The sequence below is a fragment of the Equus przewalskii genome, chromosome 13, assembly GCF_037783145.1.
Source record: "Equus przewalskii isolate Varuska chromosome 13, EquPr2, whole genome shotgun sequence".
Lineage (NCBI taxonomy): Eukaryota > Metazoa > Chordata > Mammalia > Perissodactyla > Equidae > Equus > Equus przewalskii.
In genome coordinates, this window is record NC_091843.1 from 61,910,483 (window position 1) to 61,926,397 (window position 15,915).

Consider the following 15,915-nt stretch of genomic DNA (forward strand, 5'->3'; position numbering starts at 1 on the left):
ATAGCATTTTTTCTGGTTTTCTAAAAAATAAAATATCTTTTCAGCATGTAATAGATTAATCAAATGATGACTCCATATATGTTCTGAATTTTCATTTACTCTAAATTTTAATAATACACCATGCCTATACAATTTAAAAAAATAGTATTGCTATGTATTTTTGTAGTTATGTAGCATATTTTCATTATATTGAATGGATTGTTCTTTAAACAAGGCAAAGTGAAACAAGATACATCTATGAAAAAGATTCCAATTTGAGTCCTTAAAGTGGGTCAGATGAGTGGCAGTTTGATATATTTGCTTTGCTTTTTTCCGTATCCCATTGTCTGTGCTACTCCACTACAAATGATGAAACGAATGAATCAAATAAGAGAATCATCATTTTTATGATTTTACAAACATGAAAATTAGCATAGTTGGGTGAAGTTACTAGAAGATAGAGATTGGGTTTTATTCACTGTTCTGTTTTGCGTGTATATAATAGTTACGGTGGTCACAGTTTGGGAATGGAAAGTAGAAGGAACATCTTCCTTCCTCTATTGAAGGCAGCATACCTCATGTTTTTAAAGTATTTTCTTAATACTGTTTTTGAGCAGCTTTCAAGTGACATTGGAAAACCTAATCTTGTTTTTATCCCAGTGAGTCCCATGTTGTGGTTTTAGTTGTCTAGATTCTTTGTCTATTGAAGTATACTCTTTCTAAGGTGTTTGTTTTGTTATAAAAATAACCCGGTAACAACAGATGGCTTCTTAAAACAGATTCTCTTTTATAAATTCTCAAGGGTAGTGTGCAAAATTTTAATTAGAATTTGAGTTGCTGGGAAAATCACCTCCCAACATTTTATAGAAAAATTCGAAAAATACTTCTGGGTGTTTTTGAGTGCATTTTTGAATAATCTTGGATGATTATTAGAAAAAAGAAAAGAATGAATCAAGGACAATCCATTTTCTATTATATTTATTTACTCCAGTCTATTTGAAGTTCTAATTACTGTCACATACCAAAATGAACCATGGCTTAGTGGGTGGATGGACTGGCTTCTTTTAAGTGATCAAGTGGTTACCAGTGCCCTTTTCATTAAACCCTTTCCTTCAGGGTTGACTGGTAGGTGCTCTTGACACATTATTCTTCCTGAGTTAGAGGAGAGTTTCTGTTACTATTCAGCTGACTTGCACCTTTCCTGGGGGACCAGATGCTGGACTGGTATTGATAAAAATTAAGAACCTCTTAAATGACACAGTGGGCTGGAGTTCTGTGAGTGCCAGGTACAAGTAGTAAGGAAGGACAGGCTGGGTGTGAATGAGGAGGTGTGGTTGGAGCTGAAATTTCACAAAGTTGGTAACCTCTATTACCTGGAAGGGCCTCAGGGGGCAGTTTTCCAGTATCTGACCAAGGTGTGTGGTTGGATCCAGTCAACATCAACCAGATAGGTATTCTTATCTTATGGTGAGTAGTTACCGTTTCAGAGCGTTCTTTGGTGAGGTGGAAAGTCGTCTGGAGATAATTTTGAGGTGTTGGTAGATTCTTCAGGTATTGACTTTTTGCTGGGATAAGATGAGTTATTGGGGGTAAACAATTTACTTGATAGAGGAGGAGATCAATTAGTTTAGCGTTCTTATCCTGGCACTGGTTCCTCTGGGTTTCTGGTCTGGCAAGTTCTTTCTCTGTATCCACATTTTTGTCTTTCCAATTGTGGGGGCATTGGTTTTTCCCTGTAATTTCGCTTTTCTGATGGATCTAAGAAGAGATGTTGATTTTTCAGTCTGTTCAGCTTTTTACTTGTTATTAGGATAGAATGGCAACTTCTAAGTTCTTTACATGCTGGACTGGAAACCTGACATTGGTTTTTTTTAAAAAGGCATTGCCTTTACTGGATGATTGTCTTGATCTTGTTTACACTCAGTTTTATGCTTTAATATGGTGGATCTATGGAAAGCCAAGGTCTTTACCAAACCTCTCTAACTTGGGTGGTCTAGAATAGGTCTTCCTCTAGGGCCTGGTTGTTACTCCATAGTACCACCTTTTGGGTGTCTCAGCTGGGCGCCAGGGCTCTTAGCAAGATCTCTCCATTTTGGCAGGGCCAGAGTGCCATTATGCCAGTACTCTCTTCCTGGACAGAGAATTCTGTGTTTAGAAGAGTTATTATTACTCCTGTGGTTTTTAAACGGGGGACTAATTTGTATTAAATGCAGGGCATGCTAACAGGGATATTAGAGGGCTTGGTTAATGCCCTCTGAATGTTTTTCTGTGGATTATGGACAGATGGTTGCAGCATTGAGAGCTTTAAACAACATCAGCTAACCAGGGAAAAGCACTGGGTATGATGATTGACTCTCCAGTGCCTGCATCGTCTGGAACTTTAGGACATTTGGTGGGGGAATGGTGATTAGTGCAGACAGGCACTGATGGAATGCAGTCTTGCCTATTATGTCCAGTGATGATGTCTAAAATAGAACATCAGTTTCTGCTGTGAGAGTAAATTACAGTAATTATCCCCACAGGCACTCTTCCCTAATAAGTTGCTTAGGCTCCCATCCTGCTAATGTTTCTTGAGGGTATCCACATGGTCCTTATCTACATATGGCTGCCCACGTGGCCCATACCTCTATGGAAAGTCACTTATTTTGGGATAAAGCCACCAAGGGCACTTGCTAAGGTCAGAACACCAGGTAACCAGCTTAAACCTCTCTCCCAGGCTGCAGCAGTGTGACTTACATATCTTAACATGAGTGCATACACACTGATGTCTAAGCCCCTACCAAATATCTCAGTCACTCCTTTTGTATAGATTCTCTTCTATTTCTCAGTCATCTTGGCTGGTACAGTAAGTGTGGAGGTCTCTTTACTGCCCAGGATCTGAACAAATTGACAAATAAGACAAAGGAATAGTGACAAAGGAAAAATACCAACTTTATTACTCAGAGAGGCTAGATTGGAGAATGTTGCTTAGTAATAAAGTTAAATGGGCTTGTTAACTCAGTGCTGGAGTTTGGCCAGCAGACCCACTCTTCATTGGCTAGGCCAGCAGAGTGGCTTGCAGATGTAGAAGTGGATGCTTGCTCCCTTTGGGCAGTTTGTTTCCAAGGGGAAGAAGGATGGAGATGGGCTGAAAATGTCCATTTTATTAAACACAAACTATTCACTCGCGAGACTAGGAATTAGACTAATTGAACTTCATCCAGAAGAAGGAAGCAGTAGTAGAGAAGAAGCATTTCCTTCCATTCTGTCTGTATTTTCTTGATTTATCCATTTTAGACCATCTGTGCTAATTCCTTGCTATGGAACATGAGGGTTTATTTAGCTCAGTTATCCTTTCCTGTCTCCTATCCTCTCATCCTTCTAACATAATTCTGTTATAATTTTGGTTACATAAATATTCAGTATTTACATTTTCAATTATGTACCTGCCTTTTTTTCTATAGAATTTTGTTTTTATTGGAATTAATAAATGTCTTTTTGTCCTATTTAGTTTGCTTAGTTTTCATAGGCTTAACACTGTTGGAGCCCAAAGCTTTTTCCCACTTGCATTAGTGTGTAATATGTAGATACTTAGTCACATTTATCTTATTAAAGCAGATTTGCCTGGCATAGTCTGAAGGCTTCAGTCTGGGCTTCTTGTTTACAAGTCTCTTGCATTATTGGTCATCTTAGTATCTTACCTTCACCATAATTCTTAAGGTTTTCCTTATCTTCCTCTTGTATTAGATGTCCTATTACCCAGATATCCTGTCTTTTTTCTCTTGGTGTATTCTTATGTTTTCTAGAGCACAGATTCTAATAGCTTTCTGATAAAGAATATCTGGGAGCTAAATCTTTTGAGAATTTGCATGTCTGAAAATGTCTCTATTCAACCCTCACAATTAATTCATAGTCTGAATCCTGAGTATAGAGTTCTGGTTTGAAATAATTTCCCTTCAGAATTTGATGGCATTGCTCTATTGCTTTCTTTCAGTGTTGTCATTAAGAAGTTTGATGCCTTTTTTTATCCTTAATCCTTTGTATAAAATCTATTTCTCTTTAGAAGTCTGTAGAATCTTTTTTTATACCCATAATTCTGAAATTTTATGGTGTTTTGCCTTGCCTTGGGTCTATTTTTGTCATTTGTGTTGGACACATGAGTGAGTCCTTTCAGTCTGGAAGTCATCCTGAAACATTTGATAGAATTATGTCTTTGAATTCCTCCATTTTTGCTGTATAAACGTTCACATCTTCCCCACATTTTCGGCAGTGTGCTTCTGACTTCAGCTGTTGTACCTTAGTCCAAAGACCCTATATTTTACTCCCCACAGTACACTCCTGTCTTTTGCTATTGTGGGAGAAGGGGCAAGGTCAGGCTGTGCAGTAATGGGGAGGTGATCTGAGTGGTTAACTACTTCTTAAGTAGACTTTGAAGAATCCAGCTGTTTTTAGCACCAACCTCGCCCTCACTGCCAGACATATGTGAACTGATGGTAGTTCTGTAGTGATTATCAAGTTGCTTCTCTACTTTCTCCACTATTGGCTTTGGATTCAGCTTTCTCAGGTCTAAGTAACATGCCACTGAACATTTGTTCTAGCAATATATGTGCCTCGTTAGTACATTATAAGATCTGGTAGTTGATCTAATGAACGTGATGAATACTGATGAACAAAAATGATATTTCACGGTATCTGCAACAGCAAAAATATTATATGAAATTATCTTTGATTTCTATTGTTTACAATCACACATACTGCTAAACTACTGTGACTTTGTTTATGTTAATAAGTTAAGGAATGGCTAAAGTTCATTTAGAGAATAGTATGAAAATAAAAATGTACTCTTTTTTTCTCATCCACCTTCTGGAATCCCTGAATTCTACCTGTGAAGTCAATTTAGAACTCCTGAATTAACTAGAACGTGGTGGTATATGAGACCATAATCATGATTTCCTATATTTGTCTATTTTTCAGAGGCCTCTTTACGATGCATAATCTTGATCAGTCTTTCTGTTCATTCAACAAATATTTGCTAAATGTCAACTAAGTGCAAGATGCGGGCACCAGGGATACATTAGTTAACAGACAAACCTCTGTCTTCATGGAATTTACGTTTCTAGTGGAATATATAATTGGTTATAGTGTAGCCTGGATTAAAATAATATAGTTTGTGTATATCACCACCTCTGGAAAAATAACTGAAATCACATATCTTTCTGATAATATCATTACTTTACTTGAAATAGAACTTGAAAGTGTTTTTGTTTATTTCAAAATTAATGTTTATTTTTAAAAAGATGTGAGAACATTGATAGGCAGAAAAGAAAAAAAAAACACTGCTCATTATTGTACTAATCAGAAATAACCACTTGGTGTGTATTTCACTGTCTTTTCTATACAAGTACACATATATGTGTATTTAAATATGCTTAATTTGTTTATAAAAATTGGATTATATTATAAAAACATGTAAATTAAAAAATTTTTATTTGTCAAATGTTTACTTCAATTTTAATGGCTGTATAATGTTCAATTTTATAAAAACACCATAATTTATACCTTTAAGGTTTCTATATTTTACTATTTAAAAAAAAAAATCCCGGGGGCCGGCCTGGTGGCACAGCGGCTAAGTTGGCACGTTTCGCTGCAGCCTGGGGTTGGCCGGTTTGGATCCTGGGTGCAGACATGGCAGCGCTTGGCACACCATGCTGTGGTAGGCATCCCACGTATAAAGCCAGAGGAAGATGGGCACAATGTTAGCTCAGGGCCAGTCTTCCTCAGCAAAACGATGAGGATTGGCAACAGCTCAGGGCTAATCTTGCTAAAAAAAAAACCAACACACCCTTCTGCTAATTTCTTATAGTGAAATCTTACCAAACACCTTTAGTTAGTTATTTCAACAGTTTATTAGGAAAAATTTTAAATATATGGAAAATCTGAAAGAATTCTACAGTGAACACCCGTATACCCACTACCTGGATTGTATAACTAACATTTTAGTGTGCTTACTTTACCACATATCTCTCCAATTATCCACTCCTCTTTAGTTAATATTTTGGTAAATATTTAGAAACTGAGTCATACATTTTTCAGGCACATTTTATAAAATTTTTTCATTTATGCTAAGTAGCCCTCTGAGAAGATTTTTAGTACTAGTTTACATTCTTACCAGTGGTATATTAGCATACTTCTAACCCTTGCCAACACTGGGTTTTATTGTTTTTAATGTAACTTTTTAGATAATTTTTGATACGTAAGTTGTTACTAAAGTAAGTTTCTTATTTTATCTCTAAGACGACTCTTATGTAATACTCATAAAACATATGAGTATTCTCATATGTAATACTCATAAAACAGCATTCATTTATAGCTTGCTTGGATCATCTAATCTCCACTATAGATTTTGAAAGGAAATGTGTGTAATTTGTTTCTTGTGATACATGATGTCTTTTAATGGGAACATTGTACCTGTTGAGTAACTATTTAAGGTACAGTTGGGATTTCAATCAGGAAATCACTAATCCTTTTGTTTTCAGTTTATACACTACAGTGTATAAATAAGTACTCTAACTAGAATATTAGCTATAGCATATTTAGACTTTTTTCTCTTTCACAGAATAAATGAGCTGATGGAGAAAGATGATTCATTGGGGCAATCAGAAGCTGAAGTAGAATCTCACGAATTAAACATTCTTTCACTCACTGGACCTTTGTCTCTCTTATTGGACCCTTGTTTTATTCTTTGGACCTGTGTCCCACTCAGTGTAGCACTTTGGTATAAATACTCAAGAGAAATCAAGGTGTGAATCTGAAGGGTTAAGGAAGCTAGGCACCTAGGTGGGCATATAGTGTGAGGTAGTGGAAGCACGGAAGTATTTAGAAGGTGAAAAGGCTCACACAATACTGTTTTAAATTATAGATTGCCTACATTCTGTTTAATTTTAAAAGTATAAACAATTTTTTAACTTGGTATGGCTATTTTCAAAGAATTATGGAAATCCCACTAGAAATGTGTTACCTTTTCTTATTTTCTGAGCATTCAGCTAAATCTCTTTGTTTACAGCTGGGCTCAAAATGCAGAGAACTCAAAGATATTCATTTCGGCCAGTGTTACAAGATCTCAGATGAAGGCATGATCGTCATAGCTAAGGGCTGTCTGAAACTGCAAAGAATATACATGCAGGAAAACAAATTAGTAAGTACCTGTTACCATTCTTGTGTTTTTATTTTGTTTCTGATCTTTGAATTCCTTATAACTTAGCTTATAAATTTTCTTCTGCTTATTTTCTTTTGGTGGTTTAGAGGCAAATACTACTTAAAAGCAAGAATCCTCTCAAAACAATGATTTTATAAATTGATCCTATAACTGTTTAGCTGCTTGTATGTGATGCTTATGTGTTAAAAATTTCTCATTAGCTTGTGCTGATTTTTTTCTAAATTCTGATGGTGAACTAACTCAGGTAAATTGGAAAAAATTAAATTTAGTTGCCAAACGTAAGCATGCGGTGGTTGTTCGTTCTGATTCCCCTAGGGATTATAATAATTCTGGATAGTTGGAATTTTTCAATATTCAAGAAGGTGACACTGGTGAAATAGAGCCTTTCATTTAGTCTGGTGAAAAATGGGGTTCAGTAAATTGAAGCAGATGGATTTTATAATTTAAGCACATACATGTGTAACTCATTCACACTTAATGTATTGTATATAATATATTTAAAGTCATTTAATTTTCTTTTATTGAGATATAATTCACATATCATAAAATTCACTCTTTTAAAGTGTACAATTCAGTGGTTTTTAGTATGTTCAGAAAGTTGTGCAGTCATCATCACTAATTCTAGAACAGCTTCATTATCTCAAAGAGAAACCCTGTGCCCCTTAGTTGTCACTCTCCATTCCCTGCTTCCTCCAGCCCCTGGCAACTGGTAATCTACTTTCTGTCTCTGATTTCATTAAAATGAAATCACTCAGTATATGGTCTTTTGTGTCTGGCTCCTTTCACTTAGCATAGCATTTTCAAGGTTCGTTTATGTTGTAGCATATATCAGAGTGTCATTCCTTTCTATGGATGAGTAATATACCAAATCCATTTAATTTTGATTTGATAGGTACATAGTACAGGTTAACAGAAAAAGTTGTCATCAGGGAGGCCCTAGCAGAGTTCTCAATGTTGAAAAATAGTGTACTTTAAAATGCAGGCAAGGTGGTCCTGCATGTGGAGCATATGTGTAAAAAAGATTTGCTTTTTAATTGTATTTCGAAAATAAAGAGATCTTTTTGTTGGCCCTTGGAGTTAGTTTACAAAATTTGATAAGTACATCTCATACATTAACGTAAGTTTTGAAAGGTCTCTAGAAGCATCAGCACTTCGAGATAATGCTATTTAAAAAAAAGATTCCAGTTAGAAAAATTGAAACACTTTGAATTAAAAGTAAATGCTTTTATTACCACTTATATTATATATTATATTTTCTCTGAAATTATATAGTAAAAATAACTTCACATTCCTCTTTACATTTAATAGAAATTTAATAATCACTCTTGAGGCCATGTGATCTTGTAGAGAGAATAAGGACTTCTGGCTCATAGAGAGTAAATTTTTGAATCCTGGTGTCCACTCACTTGCATTGTGACCTGGTAAAGTTACTTCAGCTCTCTGAACCTCCCTTACCAATGGGATTATTAATACTTACCTTTTTGCAGGTTGTGGCTTTGAGGATTAAGTGACGTAATGTCATTAAATTGTCTACTACAAACTCTGATCCATAGGAGACACTAAAAAACCTAGCAGTTTTTGTGAGATCACAACTGTATTTGTGGTCTGTTGGTTTCTACTTTACACTCAAGATAAATTAAAGCATGGTAATTCCAACTGAAAATTTTTTTATTGCTCGCATAGTGGGAATATTTGTTGAGTGATTAGTATCTGTTTTGTTATTGAGTAAACACAGAGTAAAATCATTTTGCTTGACATATTAAAAATTTTAGTCCAGTGGTTTCCCAAAGGAAGTAACTGTATACGTTTTGAAGGTTCTAGTTATGTTCATGTTAGTTTTCCCTAATGTGTGATCCATTAAAAGATGGTATATTACTTAAATGCTAGGAGAATCAGTTTTGTATGCAATGTTATTCAGTAAACATTGATTTCATTGGAAATTTGAAGTAATTTTGCCAAATCAAAAGGTTCAGTTCAATGAAGTTCTTTCGATTTAAGATTCTTAGAAAGGGGAATTTAGGATAATTTGAACTCTATATTGGAAAGTTGAATTATTGGTAATTAACCTCCCATAGGAACTTTGCATTGTATTTTTAGAATTTATGAAATGAGGAGAAATATTTGAATTACTTGCAAAGCTACAATTTTAAGTAGTTCAGATGTTTTCATTCTTAGAAGTATTATTAGTCCTTTAACAAATATTTAAATAGGGTGAGTAGAAATAATAGCAGTCTGGTTAAAGGCAAATAATATTTATTTATATAAATATATATATATAAAGGCAAATATATATAAAGGCAAATAATTTATATGCATGTGTAATTACAGATAGGAAATATAAGCATCATTAAATAGGACAAATATTTTAAATTAACAACTAACAGACATACTTAGGAGAATACTGTGTCTGAAAGCATGCCAACAGAATTTGACCTGTGCACATATTGATCATTGGCCAAACTGTTTTGTTAATTCTCTTATTAAATTAAATCTTCTCAAAACAATATTAGAGCTTTATTGTGGAGTCTAAAAATAATCATAGTATAGTGTTTTTTAAAGTATAAACTTTGCTCACTTTAAAATATCAAATTGGTTGTTTTTATATATTGGCAGTATTTGACCAAGTATACCTTTTTTTCATATTATTTCTTGGCCTTTAGATGGCAGCATTGTCTTTGTATATTTCAGTGACGTAGCTTTTGTGTCCTTGATGTATCTATAAAGATAGAATGCTTGTACAGTTTCTGCAGATATTATGGTTTACTTTTAATTTTTGTCCTTTAGATGGTTTTAATGGGAAAATTTCTTCTTAAAATAATTTGAAATATTAGATGCATCTAGGATGTTACAAGATGAACTTGCTATTTTACTCCAAGTAGCAAGATATTTGAACATTTATTTGTGGCACTGATTAAGATAAACTTTAGAATAAGGGAAGGCTTCCTGTGTTTATCAGAGGGAGAAGTTTTATTCAGATGGAAAGTGAGGACAATGACTTGACATTTTAAGACTCAAATGAGTTACCATGAGGTAAAGAATTGAGGACTTAATGTAAAATCTTCCAGAAAGAGAATGAGTTTCTGTTTTTGTCATTTTTGAGTGAGACAAGTGCCGTGCACTTACTACATGAATGTATTTTGCATTTGCTATAAAATTATTGTATAGACTCTAGAAATAGATCTAAAGGATACAGCTCTAGTGAGGGTCTAGCATATTGTATACAACTGTCTCCCTTCTTCTAGTGATAGCTTTTATTTCACTTTTGTGCAGTACTGGCTACAAAGTTATTTTAAAGTCATATTTAGTTTTTATATATAGTTATTGTTGATATAGAAACTTCATTAAGTATATTCTCTCTGCTTCTGTACTCTCCTTGCTCCAGATTCTACTTCTCTACTTTTTAGATAGAGAAAGTCTTTGGGCAACCTTTTATTCAGCTGTAAATGGTGGGGTGAGATAGATTATCTGTCATTTGTTATCCCCCCTGATGTCTTAAAGTACTAGGATTTTATGATTTATTTAGAAAACAGGTTCTATGTTAAGTCCTAGAGCCAGTATATTTGATATAGATCTGTATGTGTTGTGTTTATTTGGTCTATTTTTTTTTTTACACCTTCTGCTCTGTAGAGTTGAGTTGTGAGCTAGTATAGATTTCTGAATTACCAAGGAGTAGTAATGTGTTATGAATAGATTTTAGAAAATTTTAGGGAAGTGATAAATTTTTCCTTGTTAAAATTTGATTTCCTGAAAGTTAATTGTGACCTTTTATTTTTTTCAACCTCTTGGTGAATTGCTATTTAACTAATTTTATAATTCTGTGACATCTCCGAGAGTTCTTCGGCTGCTGCTGTAACATTATTTGTATTTTATTGTTTTTATTTTTATTATCCTTTGGATGCTTACATCTAAATTCACCTCTCTAGGCTTCCTTCTTCCAGGATGGAAGCATTTTAAGGTATGAATGAAGCAGATGTCATGTTTGAGGTGAACTGAACTCAGTTTATACCTTGATCCTACTCTTTTTTCTTGTGTGACTTGGGTTAATTATCTTAATTTTTGTGCTTTCATTTCCTTGTTTGCAGGAAATACATAACACTACCTCAAACATGTTCTTATGAGGATCAGACTAAATGAGATTAGGAAGTAAAGTTCCAAATGTGTTTCATGGTTTGAACATATGAAGCCTTCAATAAAAGTTACTTTTCTTCCTCTCCCTACCAGAGTTTACTTTCTGGAGTCTACCAGTTTGAATTGTGCTATATCAGTGCCTAATATCAGCTACTTTGTTCTCATTTAACCCTTTAGCCCTCCACAGTTTAATTGTTTTTTGCTGTTTGCTGTGATTTGAGGCTGTTGCAGTAGCTAAGTGAATAGACTGGTGGCCACGATATCATCAAGTGGGGGAGTATAAGAGAAACATTTGCATCAGAGCTTAAATAGCAGTAGCTAATTCAGCATTCCATGAAGGCTTGCATTTTCTGACTCTGTAACTTTGCAACTTAGAGTTAATATATTAAGGGATTTGCAACCCCCACATGCCTCCCCCCGACCCCGGGCCTGGATTCCCCACTATATTCTTGATATCTAATATTCCTTATGAGGTGAGTTTACTTCTAATCCCAGACATAAATAACTTAGGTTTCTGAGGGATTCTTTCTGAGTGCTCACTTCAGCCTCCAGAAACTCCCAGGTGGGCATTCGCCTTCATTGCCCTTTGCCCTCTTAATGGATGAGGCGTTTACTTAGACGCAGAGTGGTAGTTTCCCATAAACTGTGTTGTATGAATGTGTCATTCTAAAGAAGGTGACCTAAAGATACCGAATTTCATCTTATTATTGTATACTACATTTCAACATTTTTCTGTCTTGTTGATATTTTAAAATATTTAATAATACTTATCTTTTATTGAATATTTATATGGTACCAGACTATGCAGTTTTACGTAATTAATCTTCACAACCACCATAAGAGGTAGCTTATTTTTATTCCATTTTACAGATGAGAAAATTGAGGCTTAGGTTAAATAACAACAAAGAAGTATCAAAGGTAAGACTCTAACCCAGATCTGTTAGATTCCCAAACTTTTGTCCTTAAGCCCCTTGATGGCATGAATACATCACAGATGGAGGTAATCCATATGCCTTTGAACCAAGTAGTAATTTCCAAAAGGCATTATGCCACTTTTTAAAACACTTACTGACAGGTGCTGTGAGACATCAAAGGAAGAAGTTAATTATTAGCATGAGCAGAAGATTGTTTTGCTAGGATGTAACTGATTTCAGGGTAACCTGCATGTACCACTGGATATATATTGAAATCTTTTCTAGGAAAATTAGTATAGTTATCAAAGAGGAAAACTGTCTTCAAGATAGTGTTGATCTTAATTCTGTACAAATATGAACATAATTAACTTTAATAGTAGAATTACATTTTTATGTAAAATATTTTACTTTGCAAAAAAAATAATATTTTATATTTTTTGTGAAATTTGGATTCAGAAACTAAATATCATTTCATTTTTGTCCAGCAGATTCGATATAAATTTTAATGGGTTAATGAACTGATAACTTTCTGCTCTGTTTCTTAACACTGTTTCAAATGTTCATTCAGTTCAGTTAACATTTGAATATGTGCATGTGCCAGGCACTATGAGAGATGTTGAGGAATTAAGAAGAGTTATACTGTTAAAGAGATGAGATCTCCATCTAGTGATAAGTGCTGTGGAAATGCCAATCACAAAAAATAGTTACTTGTGTGAGAGATAAGGGAGGAATCAGAAATCTTATAAATAGTAGGGGACATTTGAACTGGATCTTTAATGATGTATAGTGATGTGATGATTGTGACACAAGGAAACATATTTTTGGGGAAAAGTGATTGGAGTTGTGGGAAACAGCATGTGGAATGTTTAATAAGTGGTGATGTTAAGGTAAGATTAGGTTTATAGGCAGGGTGGTGGGGGAGTCTTCATATTTGGGTCTGTAAAGGAAAGTAGGGACTAGATTGTTAAGTTTCTTGAGTGTCACGCTAAGGAATTTGTGTATCTCTAGGTAATGGGGCTTGTAGCCTGGGATTTCAGCAAATGTGAAATGTGATAAAGTTTGGGGGTCTTGTATTTTTTTCTTTAATTGTGAGAAATTAAGAAAAATAGTACTAAAAAGAGTAATAACATCTATATGCCCGTCACCCAGACGTTAACAGTTGCTAATATTTTGTTAAATTTACTTCTTCTTGAATTAATAAAGCAGATAAACTTTGTCTCTGGTGTCTTGCATCCTGTCTCATTCCACTGTCTCTTTCTAGAGGGAACTACTATGGTGATCTAAAATGCTTTAAAAAACCCAAAAAACTTTAGCATACATAATGGATACCATGAACAACAATATACTATCCTTTAGTTTGTAGTCACATATAGTTTATATCTGATCTCATACGGTTTTATCTGGTCTCACAAAGTATATATCAGTCTATAATTTGCATTTTTATTTTTAAGTTGTTTTTGAGATCTAGCCATAATGAATATGTAATTCATTCTTTTTAACTGTTAGTATTTTATATATGTGTACATCTCCTGTTTATCCATTCCCTATTAAAGGACACTTATCTTGCTTCCAGTGTTTTACTATCATAGGCAGTTTTGCAGTAAAATCCTTGTGCAAATCTCCTGTGCGTATCTATAAGAATTTCTCTAGGATCTGTATCCAGAAGTGTAATTATAGGGAGCTAAGCTATGTACATTTTCAAATTTTTACGAGATTGTGCCAGATTGCTCTCCATGAGTAATTGAAGTCATGGTTTACAGATGTATCTTGCTGACGGATTGTCAGCTCTTTTGAGGGCAAGGAGTATCTAGTTATCTTTTTATCCCAACCTCTCTCATTTTGGCACATAATAGACATTCAGTAAATGTTGGTTTAGTGATAAATGGGTTACTACTGAATTGAATGTGCTTTTAAAAATGCGTTTCTTCAAGTATTTTGGGAACATGCTTTAAAAAGAAGATGGATTTAGGTAGATAAATAAAAGCTTGCAAATAGCTTAAAGATGCAGAGTAAATAGTTTTCTGACTTTTCAAATAAGTACATTTCTTTGATCCAGTTACTGTTTTAATGATGCAATCCTTTATGTATCAAATTTATGCAGCCAAAGTCACTAGTGTACTCAAGGAGTATTTTCTGGGACAATTGTTTTTAACAGCATGCAGTTTTGATTAACTGAATATAATTTCTGTTTTTCTTGGCAAGATTACGTTGACTTATGCATTCTTACCGTTAATAAAATTGGTTTTATTTTGTTGAATGGTATTTGAAAGACCCACTTTAATTAAAAACAAAAGTTATTTAGCAGACGATTGGAAAAAAAGTTGAAATATTATTTGTGCCGATTTTTCAATCTGAAGAATAAATATTTTTACTCATTATATATTCTTTGCCAGAGCTTACCCTCTCACTCTCTTTTTTGTCTTTTGGTATCTTTCTCTGCTGGGTATCTTTTTTATCTATCAGGTATCTTGGTAAGAACATAAATGAATTGTATTCTATCATTTGAAAACATAGAAAACATAAAGAATGAATGTGTGTATGTGTGTATTTTTCTTTCCTTATATACCAGAGTGGTATGGAGGGCAGGCAGTGACTTGGATAATATCCAAATAATTTTTCTTTGGAATTCATTAATCTTTTTAGCCAGCATATTTGCTTCTTGCCTAATTATATTAGTTTAGTAATATTAAAATTAGTTCACAAACTTTGACGATTCATCAGCAGATGATAGGAGATGGTCAAATGCAAACAAGATTTCAAGAGGAAGCTGTGCTAGTATTCAGAACTCTGATACATGGGGCTGGCCCCGTGGCCAGGTGGTTAAGTTTGTGTGCTCCACTTTGGTCAGGCAGGGTTTGACCGGTTCGGGTCCTGGGCATGGACATGGCGCCGCTTGTTGGGCCATGCTGGGGTGGCGTTCCACGTAGCACAGCCGGAGGCACTCACAACCAGAATATGCAACTGTGTACTGGGGGGCTTTGGGAAGAAAAAAAAAAAAAGAAGATTGGCAACAGTTGTTAGCTCAGGTGCCAACCTTTAAAAAATAAAGAAGAAGAAAAAGAATTCTGATACAGATATCCCAATGTCAATAATACAGAATTTGTTGTGGTTAAAAATAGAAGATTCCAAATAGTATTTACATATTCTTAAAAATTTTTTTTCTGGATCAAATTCTAGATTACTAAAAATATTCAACTTGTTTTGGGTTTAAAATTTATAGTTGGTAGGTTATTCTTAGCATTGTGGTTCTTCTGGGGGTGTTATTTTTCACTTATATATTCTATAGTTGAAATCCTTTTTATAAAAAAAAGATGTACTTTTTGCTTACTTTCTTTTAGGACTGTGTATTAAAAAACCAGAAAGAGATTTAGAGCAAATCAAATTATCTCTCAGATATAAGCGTGAAAGTGCTATCTCAGGCTTTGTGCTCAAGTGTTGGCAACAAGAGATAGTGGATTGAGATAAAAAGCTAAATCATTAGACTTAGCAAATAGAAATTTTATGAGGTTAGATGGCAGTGGGATGCTGGGAGTACGTTAAACCTGTCATTTATGAGCATGTGTTCTTCAACTACCTTTCTAGACTGTCAGTCAATAAGTGAGATGTATTGTTTGGAACTAGGGAGAACTTTTGGCTTATGTTTCTCTTTATCCACAGTAATGAGGTGCTAGAGTCTTAGATTATCCAAGACTTAATCCC

At 34.4% G+C, this 15,915-nt stretch overlaps 1 protein-coding gene across 1 annotated transcript in view; it reads left to right on the forward strand.

Annotated features, from left to right (window-relative positions):
- The window catches only part of FBXL17 (F-box and leucine rich repeat protein 17), a 464,109-nt gene that overhangs the window by 35,935 nt on the left and 412,259 nt on the right, over window positions 1–15,915 (forward strand). The window contains exon 4 of the mRNA XM_008506642.2: window positions 7,022–7,153. Coding sequence (XP_008504864.2) covers window positions 7,022–7,153 — 132 coding nt within the window. The remainder of the gene's footprint in view (window positions 1–7,021; window positions 7,154–15,915) is intronic.